Genomic DNA, 13348 nt, shown 5'->3' on the forward strand with positions numbered 1-13348 from the left:
AAACGAAGAAAGAGATAAAACCCCTAAAATGTATCTAAAAATAAGATTTTATGGACGCCAGAATGGAAGTTTGCTGATGCCTAGGGTTTTGAAATGGCAAAATTCTAGCAAATTCGTCAGAGGGGAACTTTGCTCATTTTTCAGTGCCTTTGCTTTACTACCTATGGGCTTTAACTTTGCTTTATTGGATGATCCAGCTGATGTCAGGGTCAGCTTGGCCTCCCAGGACCAAGTATGAGATTAAAAGTCATAGTTTTGTGAAATCACAGAGACTTTAATGAACTTCTCTAAAGGGATGAAATTCACAGGCTTTATAATAAAGGTCTCTAGTCGTTGTGGCATTCTGAAAGACCGACCCATGACCAGCTGGGGTGTCATTTTCTGTAAATGGTGCTCCTTTTATACTTTGTTGGTGTCGAGTAATACCAAAAAGGATTTATAGTCGAGTTTTGTGCATCTGTTAAAAATAGGTTGTGCCCTATTCCCTGCTTTGACAAAAAATTGATCTAAGTTCAAGGCCATGGGTCAGTGGACTCCTGGATTGTTCAACCAGTATGAAGCCAGAGGCATGTTCATTTTTTCCTGTGTGAAATGCTTTCCTAGTCAAGACATTACCCAGCATGATTTTGTTTGGCTGATGCTGAACTCAGTCCAGGCTCCAGCCCAGGCTTCATGTTTTAAAAATTAGAGGCCTGAAGATATATTACTAGTAAGTTAGAACAACTCCAAGAAGTTGCCCCCAAATACCCAGAGCACAAGGGGTAAAGAAGCAACATATAGCAACGGAGATCATTTGGAAACTAGACATTCTTCTCATTTATTTACCGAATCCTTTACTTAACTTTTAGTGCCTAATGATCAGAAACCTCCTTTTCACTTGCATCTTATAAACTAGCCTGCGGTCTCGTCCATTACTGGCATGAGACAATCAGACCCTGCACATTCTCTCCTTCTGAAACTGGGTCTTTTCTTAAAATAGGTTCATCCTATGGTGCAGCTTTAAAAACTCTTCACCTTTGTGGGCTCATCCGTAAATATATTCACTAAACAAGTACTTATTTTGTGCCCGGCGCAGGCACTAGAGAGGTATCAGTGAACAGGAGGCACAGGGTTGCCTCTCTTCCAGACCAGACGGTTGTAACTGGACACACGACAACCAGAGAGGGCGCTTTCTTTCATAGCTGGTCTTCCTCAAAGAGGCTATTTGGGAAGAAAATTCAAATCATTTCTACGACCACGAAAACCTTTCGGAATTTCAACGTTCTTTAAAGCATGTGTCCCAAAAGACCTCCTTGTCCATAGCAAATGCACATGCTTTGAAGCAAACAACAAGCATGAATGTTTCCAAGCATGAATAGAAATGAAGAGACACGCTCTCACCCACTGCATAAAAATTCTGCACTATTGTATAAGAATGTGTTGGTTGACATGACCTAAAGGGATCAAATTATCTAAGCCTGAAAAGTAACATTATTCACCCAAAAATGGTCTGTTCAAGCAGAAAAAAAAAAAAAAAAGATCTCCTCTAGCTCTGTATGGAAAATTATTTCACACATGGTCTCCTAACTGCTCCAGCTGCAGTAAACAACAGCTGTCATATTTAGTGAAAACACTACCTTAAATTATTGTGATGTTTAGTAAAAGGGTCTAATTATTTTTTGAAGCTGTCATATTTTTTTTCTTGAGCACATGAATAATTCTAAACCTTTTCTTCACTTGCAAAATGACTGGCCCTTCCTAAACGAGGAGGATGATTAGAAGGGTTATAGTCTTCTCCACCCTTTTCCTGTAGTCACCTACTGTATTTTTATTGCCCATGGACACTCACCAACATCTGTCACCATAAATAATATTTTCCAGTTGCACATTGGACTCCACAGTCAAAGAAGAAAATCCTTATTTAAAATATGGACTCTCCAATGGGATGTTCTCGCATCCTCTGGTGTGCCTTCTAAGCGTACAGTTATTTAAAAATGAGAGTTTCGTGCTCTGGAATACCATACTTCCTCTTGTGCGCCTCAAATAATTTCTTTAGCTCCTCCATATAGGTGTGATGTAACTCCTCAATCTGTTCCGTGGTTGGGTGCAGAGTCTGATGAACGGGGATTGGACGGCCAACTACAAAAACAGAGAACGTATCAGACAGGAGAAACCAAAACCACTCCGTCACAAACCGCTGCCTCTAAAGGATGGCTCTGGAAAGATCTGCCAATCAGAATCTGTCAGGCGTGCTCACTCCAATCCCTTGTTCATTTTACTGGCTGCCTACAGTGGTCACACCATCCTATTCGATGACAAATAAAGAACTTTCCTTCTCAGCGATTGCTGGAGTGTTAGGTACCCTGGTGGCTTTGACTCTGAGTCAAATGAGCCACTGTGCTGACCACAGCTGTGAAGTAAGAGGACATAGCTGTGTGTGTATGTCACTAGCATTCTCCCTCTGGTACAGCTGACAGCCAGGCCACAGGACCCTATTGTGACCGATGGTGAAGTCTTGAGTCATGAGGCATCCGCTCTTTACTCTCTTTTTAATGTCATCCTAAAAAATCTGAAGAATGTATATCTTCAGAGCCAAGAATCTGTACTAGAAAACACACATCATCACAAGACTCTCACTGTTTGTTAAGAGTAGAAAACAAAACCAACCCGAAGTCTCAGTAGAAAAATTATTAAATAAGCCACAGCACAGTCCCTCAACAGAATCCTAGGCAGCAATCTTTAAAAAAAATGAAATTATATGTGTATGCACACACACACACACACACACACGCGCGTGCACACACAGAGGTCTAAAATGTATGAAGTGGGAAAGAATTGTAAAATAATACAGTATGATCCCATTTATGAAAAAACATTTATATTTCTAGGTGTATTATAAGCTTTAGTGTATTAAAAAATCGAGGGGTGCCTGGTGGCTCAGTTGGTTAAGTGTCTGACTCTTGATTTTTGGCTCAGGTCATGAATTCAGTTTGTGGGTTCAAGCACCACTTGGGATTCTCTCTCTCTCCCCCTCTCTCTCTGCCTCTCTCGTATTCTCTCTCTTGTATTCTCTCTCTCTCACAATAAATAAAAATAAACTTTAAAAGAGCCTAGAAAGAGAGACTGATAACCATTACCTCTAGGGAAGAAGGTAGAGATGGGGTAGTTTTCACTTTAACTGTATTGTAGGAATTTCCTACAATGAGAATGCAGTTGTTTTACCTGTAATTAAAAATGAACTAATTATTTTTTTAACCTGTCAACTTCTCTACATATTTCAAAAGGTGTCTAGAGTTGTCTCAGATTTTTAGAAACTACAAGATACACATGGCTTTGGCACCTGCTTTCTCCCTGCTGCTCCCCCTGCTGGCCTAATGCAGCTTACTGATGCCAAGAGTTGAAAACCTACAGGATGTTCCGTGACCCGCGGCAAAGAGGTTCTTATGACCCAGGAGCAACTTGGGCATGAGGTCAAGTGGGGCCATGGGTAATAGAATGGAACTCAGAGGGGACACAGGAGGTTTCCTTTGGTCTACCCTAAGTCATTCCGTGGTACACCCAAGGTTCAAACCCATGTCAGTAACAGGTGGTGGGTGAGTTAAGAGAAAACCAAGCAAATGTTAAGTCACAGAGAAAGAAGGAAGTAATAAAATCAGTACGGGAGGTAAGGAGGTGCAGAGAAGGTAGTGATACACACACACGCAGGACAAAATGTATTATTAAGAAGATACCTCTATCACTTTATCTATCTCTCTAGCTATCTACCTACCTACCAATCTATCATCTATCTAATGGTGCAATAAGGAGACATATATAGTAGATACATATTATATCACCTTACTGCAGTATTAATATTCTTACATTGCTAAGTTTTTAAGCAGATACAGCCTCAGGAATCTCACATACAGTTCTGAGAGCCTGGACGTCAAATTTACAGAGTAGACATCAGTCCTTTGTCATTCCACAAACTGGAACTCTCTTACTGTCAGTTGTGGTTGGAAATACGGCTGAGGAGAAGGCTAATGTGGTAGTGGGGTGGAAGAGGAGCTGGGGCTGCACAGAAAACACTAGACTACCAAGCGCACCGAGCTACCGAGTAACTTCCTCCCTGGCCGTAATTTTCACATGTATAGGATAAAAAAGTAGAACTCAATGATCTTGAAACTTCCTTCTAACTCTGACCTTTTTGTTTCAGGAAAAAATTGAGAAATCTGCAGGTGACTTGAGAATCTACTAGCCGTTGCCAATCTACTAGCAAATGTACAGTTTTATAGAAATAGCTTCTGTTAAGTGAAATTAATCCCAAGAGAGGTCAAGTACGTACGATTATTCGAGGTGGAAGTCGGGGGGCCGGGGACTTAGAAAGAGGCACAGTGATCTAAGAAGATGTTGTTCCCAGATTACTTTAAATAAAATTCATGAATTCTGGGGCACCCGGGTGGCTCAGTCAGTGAAGCCTCCAATATCGGCTCAGGTCATGATCTCACGGTTCATGAGTTCAGGCCCCACATCAGGCTCTGCGCTGACAGCTCAGAGCCTGGAGCCTTCTTCAGATTCTGTGTCTCCCTCCCTCTCTGCCCCACCCCTGCTTGCACTCTGTCTCTCTCTCTCTCTCTCTCAAAAATAAATAAACATTAAAAAAAAATTTAGGGGCACCTGGGTGGCTCAGTCGGTTGAGCACCCGACTTCAGCTCAAGTCATGATCTCACAGTTTATGAGTTCGGGCCCCGCATCAGGCTCTGTGCTGACAGCTCGGAGTCCGGAGCCTGCTTCAGATTCTGTGTCTCCCTCTCTCTCTCTCTCTGCCCCTCCCCCACTCACAGCCTGTCTCTGTCTCTCAAAAATGGATAAAAATGTAAAAAAAAAGTTTATAAAAAAATTTTTTTTTTTAATTCATGAATTCTGGGCACCTGGGTGGCTCAGTCGATTGAGCATCTAACTCCAGATTTTGGCTCAGGTCATGATCTCATGTTTGTAAGATCGAGCCCCGTGTCAGGGTCTGCACTGACAGCATGGAGCCTGCTTGGGACTCTCTCTCCTTCTCTTTTTGCCCCTCCCCCATTGTCTCTCAAAAATAAACAAACATTAAAAAAAAGACCCATGGATTCTGAATTATTAATCAAGTCTTATTTCCTACGAGTTTTCCTACAGATAACTTCAATCCTGTTCTTTTCTTATTCATGGTTGTTTGTATATTTCAGGTGGCTCTTCCAGAAAGCTCAAACATGCCCATAGATATTAAATTCATCATAAGACTTTCCCCTTTAAAGTGTGAGATGGACAGCTTCCTCCTTGCCTTTCTCTTGTTTATGTGTAGGGAAACTGAGGTACTGGAAATTTCAAAACTATATTAAAAAAAAAAACAACAAAACAGGAATTAAAAATATAAAGCTGGTGCCCCTGTCCCTCATTACCAAAATTGGACCGGGGAGCAAGAAATCTTTCTCAATTACTTTTTTTAATTTTTTTAACGTCTATTTATTTTTGAGACAGAGAGAGACAGAGCATGAATGGGGGAGGGTCAGAGAGAGAGAGACACACACACAGAATCCGAAACACGCTCCAGGCTCTGAGCTGTCAGCACAGAGCCCAACGTGGGGCTCGAACTTGCGGACTGCGAGATCATGACCTGAACTGAAGTCGGACACTCAACTGATTGAGCCACCAGGCGCCCCCTCTCAATTACTTCTTGAGGGGTAAAGACAGAGGTGACAAAACAAAAACATGCAAATCTGACAAGAGTCCCCAGAGCCCTGGAAGACCAGAATCCTCGGTCTCCACAAAAAAGGAGATTTTTATCACTCAGAGGAAGAAAACAAAGCTAAGCCTATGTTAGCTGCAAACTGCCCTGTTACTCTCTTTTGACAACACAAAGGGGAAAAAAATGGCTGCTCTCAGACATGAAACTCCTTGCCCTGGAAAAAATCAGCCAACATCTCTCCTGGTGGTAGAGTTGGGAATCAGAGCTCCTGTTCACGTTCTGGTGCTTTTTAGAGCTGGCCGCTCATGTGTTCCATTTCCCAGTCCCATCCAGCAATTCGAGCTGAGCTACGCGCTCACGGCCTCACACAGCAAGCAGCCTTGCCTCATTTTTTTTTTTTTTTTTAATTTTTTTTTTCAACGTTTATTTATTTTTGGGACAGAGAGAGACAGAGTATGAACGGGGGAGGGGCAGAGAGAGAGGGAGACACAGACATGGAAACAGGCTCCAGGCTCTGAGCCATCAGCCCAGAGCCCGACGCGGGGCTCGAACTCACAGACCGCGAGATCGTGACCTGGCTGAAGTCGGACGCTTAACCGACTGCGCCACCCAGGCGCCCCAGCCTTGCCTCATTTCTATGGTGTTGTGTCGTATTGACCTCAGATGGGGAATGAGCAGCTTCATGAGCCGTTGCATAGGCAGCTGGAGAGGAGTTTGGAAATGGGCATTATTTTCTTCTCACTGAGACCAAGAGTAGGTCTTTGGCAACAAGAAATCTTTGCTGTTTTTCTTTAATTCTGAAAATTCCACAGAGTTGATCTCTCGACTGATCTCACACAGGAATTGCTCTTTCTCGGGCTGCTACACAGCTGGACCCTAGAGAAAGGCTAGGCTGTTGGCAGAGGGGGTTGGAAAGGGTCAACATGTGGGTGCCCACGAAACCTGGGTTTATTGAAACTCTGGCTTATGGTGGAGGCTCAAATAATATGCCTGACGTGAGGAAAGAGCATGCGTGTGTGTGTGTGTGTGTGTGTGTGTGTGTGTGTGCTTCCATACACACACACACACACACTCAAGAACATTCATTAAACACTTACTGTGTTACACTGGGTACCACACTAATCCCCTTAACATTATCTCTTTAAACCCCTACTTGACATTTAAATTTAAATTAGGCTCCCCTTCCTTTCTTTGTATTTCAGAGAATCCCTTATCGTGCTTTTTTTTTTTCCTCATCAGGATATAATCAGACATGAAACATAATCCACTACTTTTGTCAAGTGGGTTCAAACCAGTTTTATTTTATTAAAGTACATTCCTTTCCCCATCTATAGCAAGAATGATACAATAAGCACCTGAGTACTCTTCTAGACTCATCAGCTTTGAACATTTTGTGCACAAGTGCGGGTACCCATGTGTGCACGCGCAGATATACATGTGTATTATTTTTATTTTTGTAGACCCATTTGAAAGTAAGTTGTAGACATCAATGGTTTGATTGTATTATCATCCCTAAACATTTTGGCATGTGGTTCTTAAGTACAACAACACTGGCCTTCTTTTTTAATGTTTATTATTTATTTTTGAGAGAGAGAGAGAGAGAGTGAGTGGGAGGGGCAGAAAGAAAGAGGGAGACAGAGAATCCCAAAAAGGCTCTGTGCTGTCAGCACACAGCCTGATGCAGGGCTCGATCCCACAAACCGTGAGATCATAACCTGAGCTGAAATCAAGAGCTAGACGCTTCACAGACTAAACCACCCAGGCGCCTCAAGAACACTGTCCTTTTTATTTTATTTTATTTTATTTTATTTTATTTACTTATTTTTTTAAAGTTTATTTATTTTTGACACAGAGAGCAAGCGTGAGCTAGGGAGGGGCAGAGAGAGAGAAGAGACACAGAATCCGAAGCAGACTCCAGTCTCCGAGCTGTCAGCGCAGAGCCTGACGCGGAGCTCGAACTCACGAACCGTGAGACGATGACCTGGGCCGAAGTCGGACGCTTAACTGACTGGGCCACCCAGGCGCCCCAAGAACGCTGTCCTTTTTAAATACACCATTCTCATACCCAAGACATCTAACCTCTACACAATTATTTTGTACTTAGTTCACATTCAAACTTGATGAACTGTCTCCATGATATCCTTACAGCTGATTGCCACCCCCTACCCCCCACAACCATCCATGACAGCTGCTGTGTCTTTGAGTACTCTCTCTTTTTGGTCTTTCAGGAAATTAATATGTTTGAAGAGTCTAGGCCAGTTGTTTAACACAATCTGAATGTCCCACAATCTGAATTTGTCAATTTCCTCATGATTTGATTTCGACGAACACTTCAGCAAGGACACTTACACAGAGAGATGGAAACATGTTTAACAGCACTCAACAGTCTGGTCAGGAAGCCCTCCGGGCTGTACATCAGCCCGTACTCTCCTATTCTGGGGGTGCACAAAGTGCTTGCTCACGTACAATGTCATCTGATCCACAGAATAACCCTTGGAGAAGACAGGACAATTGTAACAGTTTCCTCTTTAGAGTTGTAAAATCTAAGGCTCAGGGAAGACAAATGAAACCACCTAAGTCCCTCTGAATCAGACCCCAAGACTGTATCACTTGCTTCTGTACATGTGGCTGAGGCACGACAAATGGCTTCTTAATGTCCATTTTGATTTCTTTGTGTGGCTGGGGCCTGCCATCACGTTGGGCCCACAATGGAAAGAAGCAATTTCTTAATGGCAGTGATTATATTTTTTTCATTTTGCCGTAAATATAAAAGTGAAACAGCAATCCCTATCAAAATAGCACCAGCACTCTCCAAAGAGCTAGAACAAACAATCCTAAAATTTGTATGGAACCAGGAAAGACCCCGAATAGCCAAAGCGATCTTGAAAAAGAAAACCGAAGCTGGAGGCATCACAATCCCAGACTTCAAGCTGTATTACAAAGCTGTAATCACCAAGACAGTATGGTACTGGTACTAAAACAGACACTCAGATCAATGGAACAGAATAGAAAACCCAGAAATGGACCCACGAACGTATGGCCAACTAATCTTTGACAAAGCAGGAAAGAATATCCAATGGAATAAAGACACTCTCTTCAGCAAGTGGTGCTGGGAAAACTGGACAGTGACATGCAGAAAAACGAACCCGACCACTTTCTTACATCATACACAAAAATAAACTCAAAATGGATGAAAGACCCAAATGTAAAACAAGAAGCCATCAAAATCTTAGAGGAGAAAGCAGGTAAAAACCCCTTTGACCTCAGCCACAGCAACTTTTCACTCAAATCATCTCTGGAGGCAAGGGAAGCAAGCAAAAATGAAGTATTGGGACCTCATCAAAATAAAAAGCTTCTGCACAGCTAAGGAAACAATCAGCAAAACTAAAAGGCAACCGACAGAATAGGAGAAGATATTTGCAAATGACGTATCAGGTAAAGGGTTAGTATTCAAAATCTATAAAGAGCTTATCAAACACAACACCCATAAAACAAACAATCCAGTGAAGAAATGGGCAAAAGACACGAATAGGCACTTCTCCAAAGAAGACATCCAGATGTGAATAGACACACGAAAACATGCTCAACATCACTCATCACCAGGGAAATAGAAATCAAAACCACAATGAGATACCACCTCACACCTGTCAGAATGGCTAACATTAACAACTCAGGCAACAACAGACGTTGGCGAGGATGTGGAGAAAGAGGAACCCTCTTGCACTGCTAGTGGGAATGCAAACTGGTGCAGCCACTCTGGAAGACATTATGGAGGCTCCTCAAAAAATTAAAAATAGAACTACCCTATGACCCAGCAATTGCACTCTGCTAGGTATTTATCCAAGGGATACAGGTGTGCTGTTTCAAAGGGGCACATGCACCCCAATGTTTATAGCAGCGCAAACGACAATAGCCAAAGTATGAAAAGAGCCCAAATGTCCATCGACGGATGAATGGATAAAGAAGATGTGGTGTATACACACACACACACACACACACACACACACACACACACACACACACACAATGGAGTACTACTCGGCAATCAAAAAGAATGAAATCCTGCCTTTTGCAACTATGTGGATGGAACTGGAGGGTATTATGCTAAGCGAAATGAGTAAGAGAGAGACAAATATCATATGACTTCAAAGTCCTCATATGAGGACTTGAAGATATTAAGCAGATGAACATAAGGGAAGGGAAGCAAAAATAATTTAAAACCAGGGAGGGGGACAAAACATAAGAGACTCTTAAATATAGAGAACAAACAGAGGGTTGCTGAAAGGGTTGTGGGAGGGGGGATGGGCTAAATGGGTAAGGGGCATTAAGGAATGTACTCCTGAAATCATTGTTGCACTATATACTAACTTGGATGCAAATTTAAAAATTAATTAATTTTAAAAAAGTGAAACAAACACTTCTATCACATCCATAATAAAATTTAGGCTGAGGAATTAATAGAACCAGAAAGTCAGGGGAAGTTATGGGGCTGGACAAGATGGGAAGGGAGCCTTTCCCATGTCCCATGCAAACACAGCTGATAAGCCTCTCTGGGTATCCAGAATTCAGATAATCTCACACTGGGAGGAAGGAGGACTTTTCCTTATGGTAAATGCCAACTAATTAATATAGAAGGAATGCTAGAGCTGGAAAACCACCAGTTTGCAATCATGACTGCAATAATCGATTCAGGCAAGAATTATCAATGGATAGGAAAGCCACCAAGTAAAGTCTGATGAACAGAACAATTACAGTGTCTAAGTAACACTATCCCCAGGTTACTTGTTAATGAAAAGGAAAAAGTCTTTATATTTGTAAATATAAATCTAAGATACATGATATATTTACGTATGTAAACATATAAAGGTTTCTGTAGACAAATCTCTGTAATTTATCTTTATGGTAGAGAAACCTGGCAAACACCCCACTCAAGTGATCAAAGTGAGTATCACCAACAGTGGGACAAACTGACATCAACAGCTTCCTGATACACGAGGTCCTGAGGAAGACGCACCAGCACTCCTGTGGAATTCTTGCCACAGACGCGTAACTGGAATATAACCACGATGGATCATACCAACCCACAGTGAGGAACATTCTAGAAACCACTGGCCTATACTCCTCCAAATCGCTCCTGTCATAAAGACAAAGGCAAGTTGAAAAATGATCCCAGCCTAAAGCAAGCTAAAGAGATGCGAAAATGTGGGAGAAAGGCACACAGGAGTTCATTTTACTACTCATGAAACTTTTCTGAACCTTTGAAATTTTTCAACATAAACTTACAGAAATTAAAATCAACACATACAACGGTACATGAAATTTCCCCCTTAAAATGGCAAGCCTCCCTTGTCTCTTGCTTTCTTGCCCAAACATGCAACTTCCCATCATACTACGCGCACGGGCTCTACAGCGTGAATTTAATAGTAGCCTGCCTTAAAATTTGTAACGTCTACGTGTTAGGTATTTAAAAACTTAAGAAGTATCATCAGACAAGCATAACTGAAGAATGAGTTGTTTACAAATGGGTCTTGAGCTCCTACTCTGTGGGCCCTGGGAATACAGCAGGGAACAGTGAGACAAAATCCCGGCGGGCCTCCTGGAGCTCTATACTGTGGAAAGAAACAATTCTCAGGAACTGCACTCCTTTACACATTGTTCTTAGAGTCTAAACTTCTTTCAATTATCCCTCCTGATTATTATGATGCACGCGATAGTTAAATCCGTTTCTCTCCATTATTTATGTAACGAATCACGATTTTGTGAACGCTTTATTGTATTTTGATAAACCAACAACATAAAATACGTAAATTGTATACTATTTTTGAAATGTATAAAGGAAACATATGGTAGCTTCTTATATTACTTTTTTCATTTTAATTCTAGTCCTGTGTAACCTACACTGTAATATTAGTTAACCTACAGTGTAATATTAGTTTCGGGTGTACAATGCAGTGATTCAACACTTCGATATATCACCCGGTGCTCATCGCAGCAAGTAAACTCCTTAATCCTCATCACCTATTTCACTCATTCCACCACCAACTTCCCTTTCGTAACCATTGAATGACCCTCAGCAAAGAGGAAAGAGAGTTTTGATGGAGGACACAGAGAAACCTGGTGGTTTAGCAAGGTTTGGTGTAAGAAATACACGGAGGGTAACTGTGACCTGATGATGGCACTTTGGATTTAATGAGAACATATTTCTTCTAAAAGGATTTAATTAGTAGGATATTAACAGACACAGCCTTGCAGTGTTAGTAATTCTCGCTAGTATTAGAGAATCGTTAACGCTGAAATGAATGCTCTAACGTCGATGAGGAAGTGAAGTCCCACAGATGTCTGAACATGTGTAGGATGGATAATCTGAGCATCTCCAGACAGCTGTCAGTGAGAGAATTAAAGATGAAGTGATGATTGAGGATGAACTGAACTAATATCTACTGAGTCTTTATGATGCGAGGTAGAGTTAAGTTCACAAACTCTTTTATTTTAATCACTTTTTTTTTTAAACGTTTGTTTATTTTTGAGAGGGAGAGACAGGGCACATGAGCGGGACAGGGGCAGAGAGAGAGGGAGACACAGAATCCTAAGCAGGCTCCAGGCTCTGAGCTGCCAGCACAGAGCCTGATGTGGGGCTTGAACCCACGAATGGTGAGATCACGACCTGAGCCAAAGTCAAATGCTTAACCAACTGAGCCACCCAGGTGCCCCATTTATTTTATTTTTTAAAATATAAGCTCTTAATTAAGTAGAAGGGGAGCAGAGAGAACACAAAATAAGTTGCTGGTCTGGATGCTACCTGACCTGCCTGGGCTCTGTCAGGGAGTCAGCAAAGAAACAACTCTGGGTTTGAAGTGCATTAATTTAAAACGGTAATGAACACAGCAACTTAGGTCTCTGTTGCAATATCACATTGCATTGGATTGATACATAGCTCTGCTTTTGTCTAAGGAATTGTCCATATTCTATCCTTACTTGGGTTATTTCAAATAAAAGTCCTTAAATGCACATGGTCTGTGCGGGTCTGGTTCACTCAAATCAGGCTGGCCTCAGTCATCTGGCTGATGATAAAATCAATCTCGTGGCGGCTGAGGTGTTATGTAAATGTTCATATTCTCAGCTTGCTTTTTTAAAAGGTTTCAAATACTGGCAGGACACTGAAGATGCCAGAGATAAGACATGGTATTTCCGATATAATTGTTTGGGAGGTAAGCAGAAAGGATGGACTGAAGCAAGTTTCCCTTATTTTAAATGTTAAAGAGAAGCACATTAGACAGGCATGAGCGAAAAACCAGAGCTCTGTTTGCTAGTCTCAACAACGAATTCAGATCTGGTCATTTCTATCTGACCCCTGACCAAATAATTATTTGTCAGCAGAGTTAAAACTAGGCTGTGTCAAGTGATAACCACTTAAAACTAAAGTGTAACCCCATTGGGTGATAACTGTAATCATTTAATCCAACAAGATACACTTGGCTTTCAACATTGGCAACCTATTTCACGCGTGTATGAGTTACACTTAAACTTCAGTTCCTAAAAATAATGTCTTTCAATTTTCCTTATATCCCCCCAAATGCCAACTATAGTACTTTGCACATAAGGGACCAAAACCAGTATCAGGACATAGAAAAATCATGCTCTGAAACATGTTGATTACCTGCTTTTATA

The 13348-nt window shown here is 41.6% G+C and overlaps 1 protein-coding gene across 3 annotated transcripts in view; it reads right to left on the minus strand.

Moving 5' to 3' along the window:
- Window positions 1-253: 253 nt before the first annotated feature.
- The window catches only part of MOGAT1 (monoacylglycerol O-acyltransferase 1), a 34168-nt gene continuing 21073 nt past the window's right edge, over window positions 254-13348 (minus strand). The window contains exon 6 of one of the 3 annotated variants that reach the window (XM_040450887.1): window positions 254-2118. In XM_040450887.1, the coding sequence (XP_040306821.1) occupies window positions 1964-2118 (155 nt within the window). In that variant the 3' untranslated portion in view covers window positions 254-1963. Of the gene's footprint in view, window positions 2119-12556; window positions 12928-13348 lie in introns of those variants that run through there. The other 2 variants (XM_040450884.1, XM_040450886.1) reach the window with 2 other exon arrangements.

This window comes from Herpailurus yagouaroundi, unplaced genomic scaffold, assembly GCF_014898765.1.
Source record: "Herpailurus yagouaroundi ecotype Mexico unplaced genomic scaffold, PumYag 202, whole genome shotgun sequence".
Taxonomy (NCBI): domain Eukaryota; kingdom Metazoa; phylum Chordata; class Mammalia; order Carnivora; family Felidae; genus Herpailurus; species Herpailurus yagouaroundi.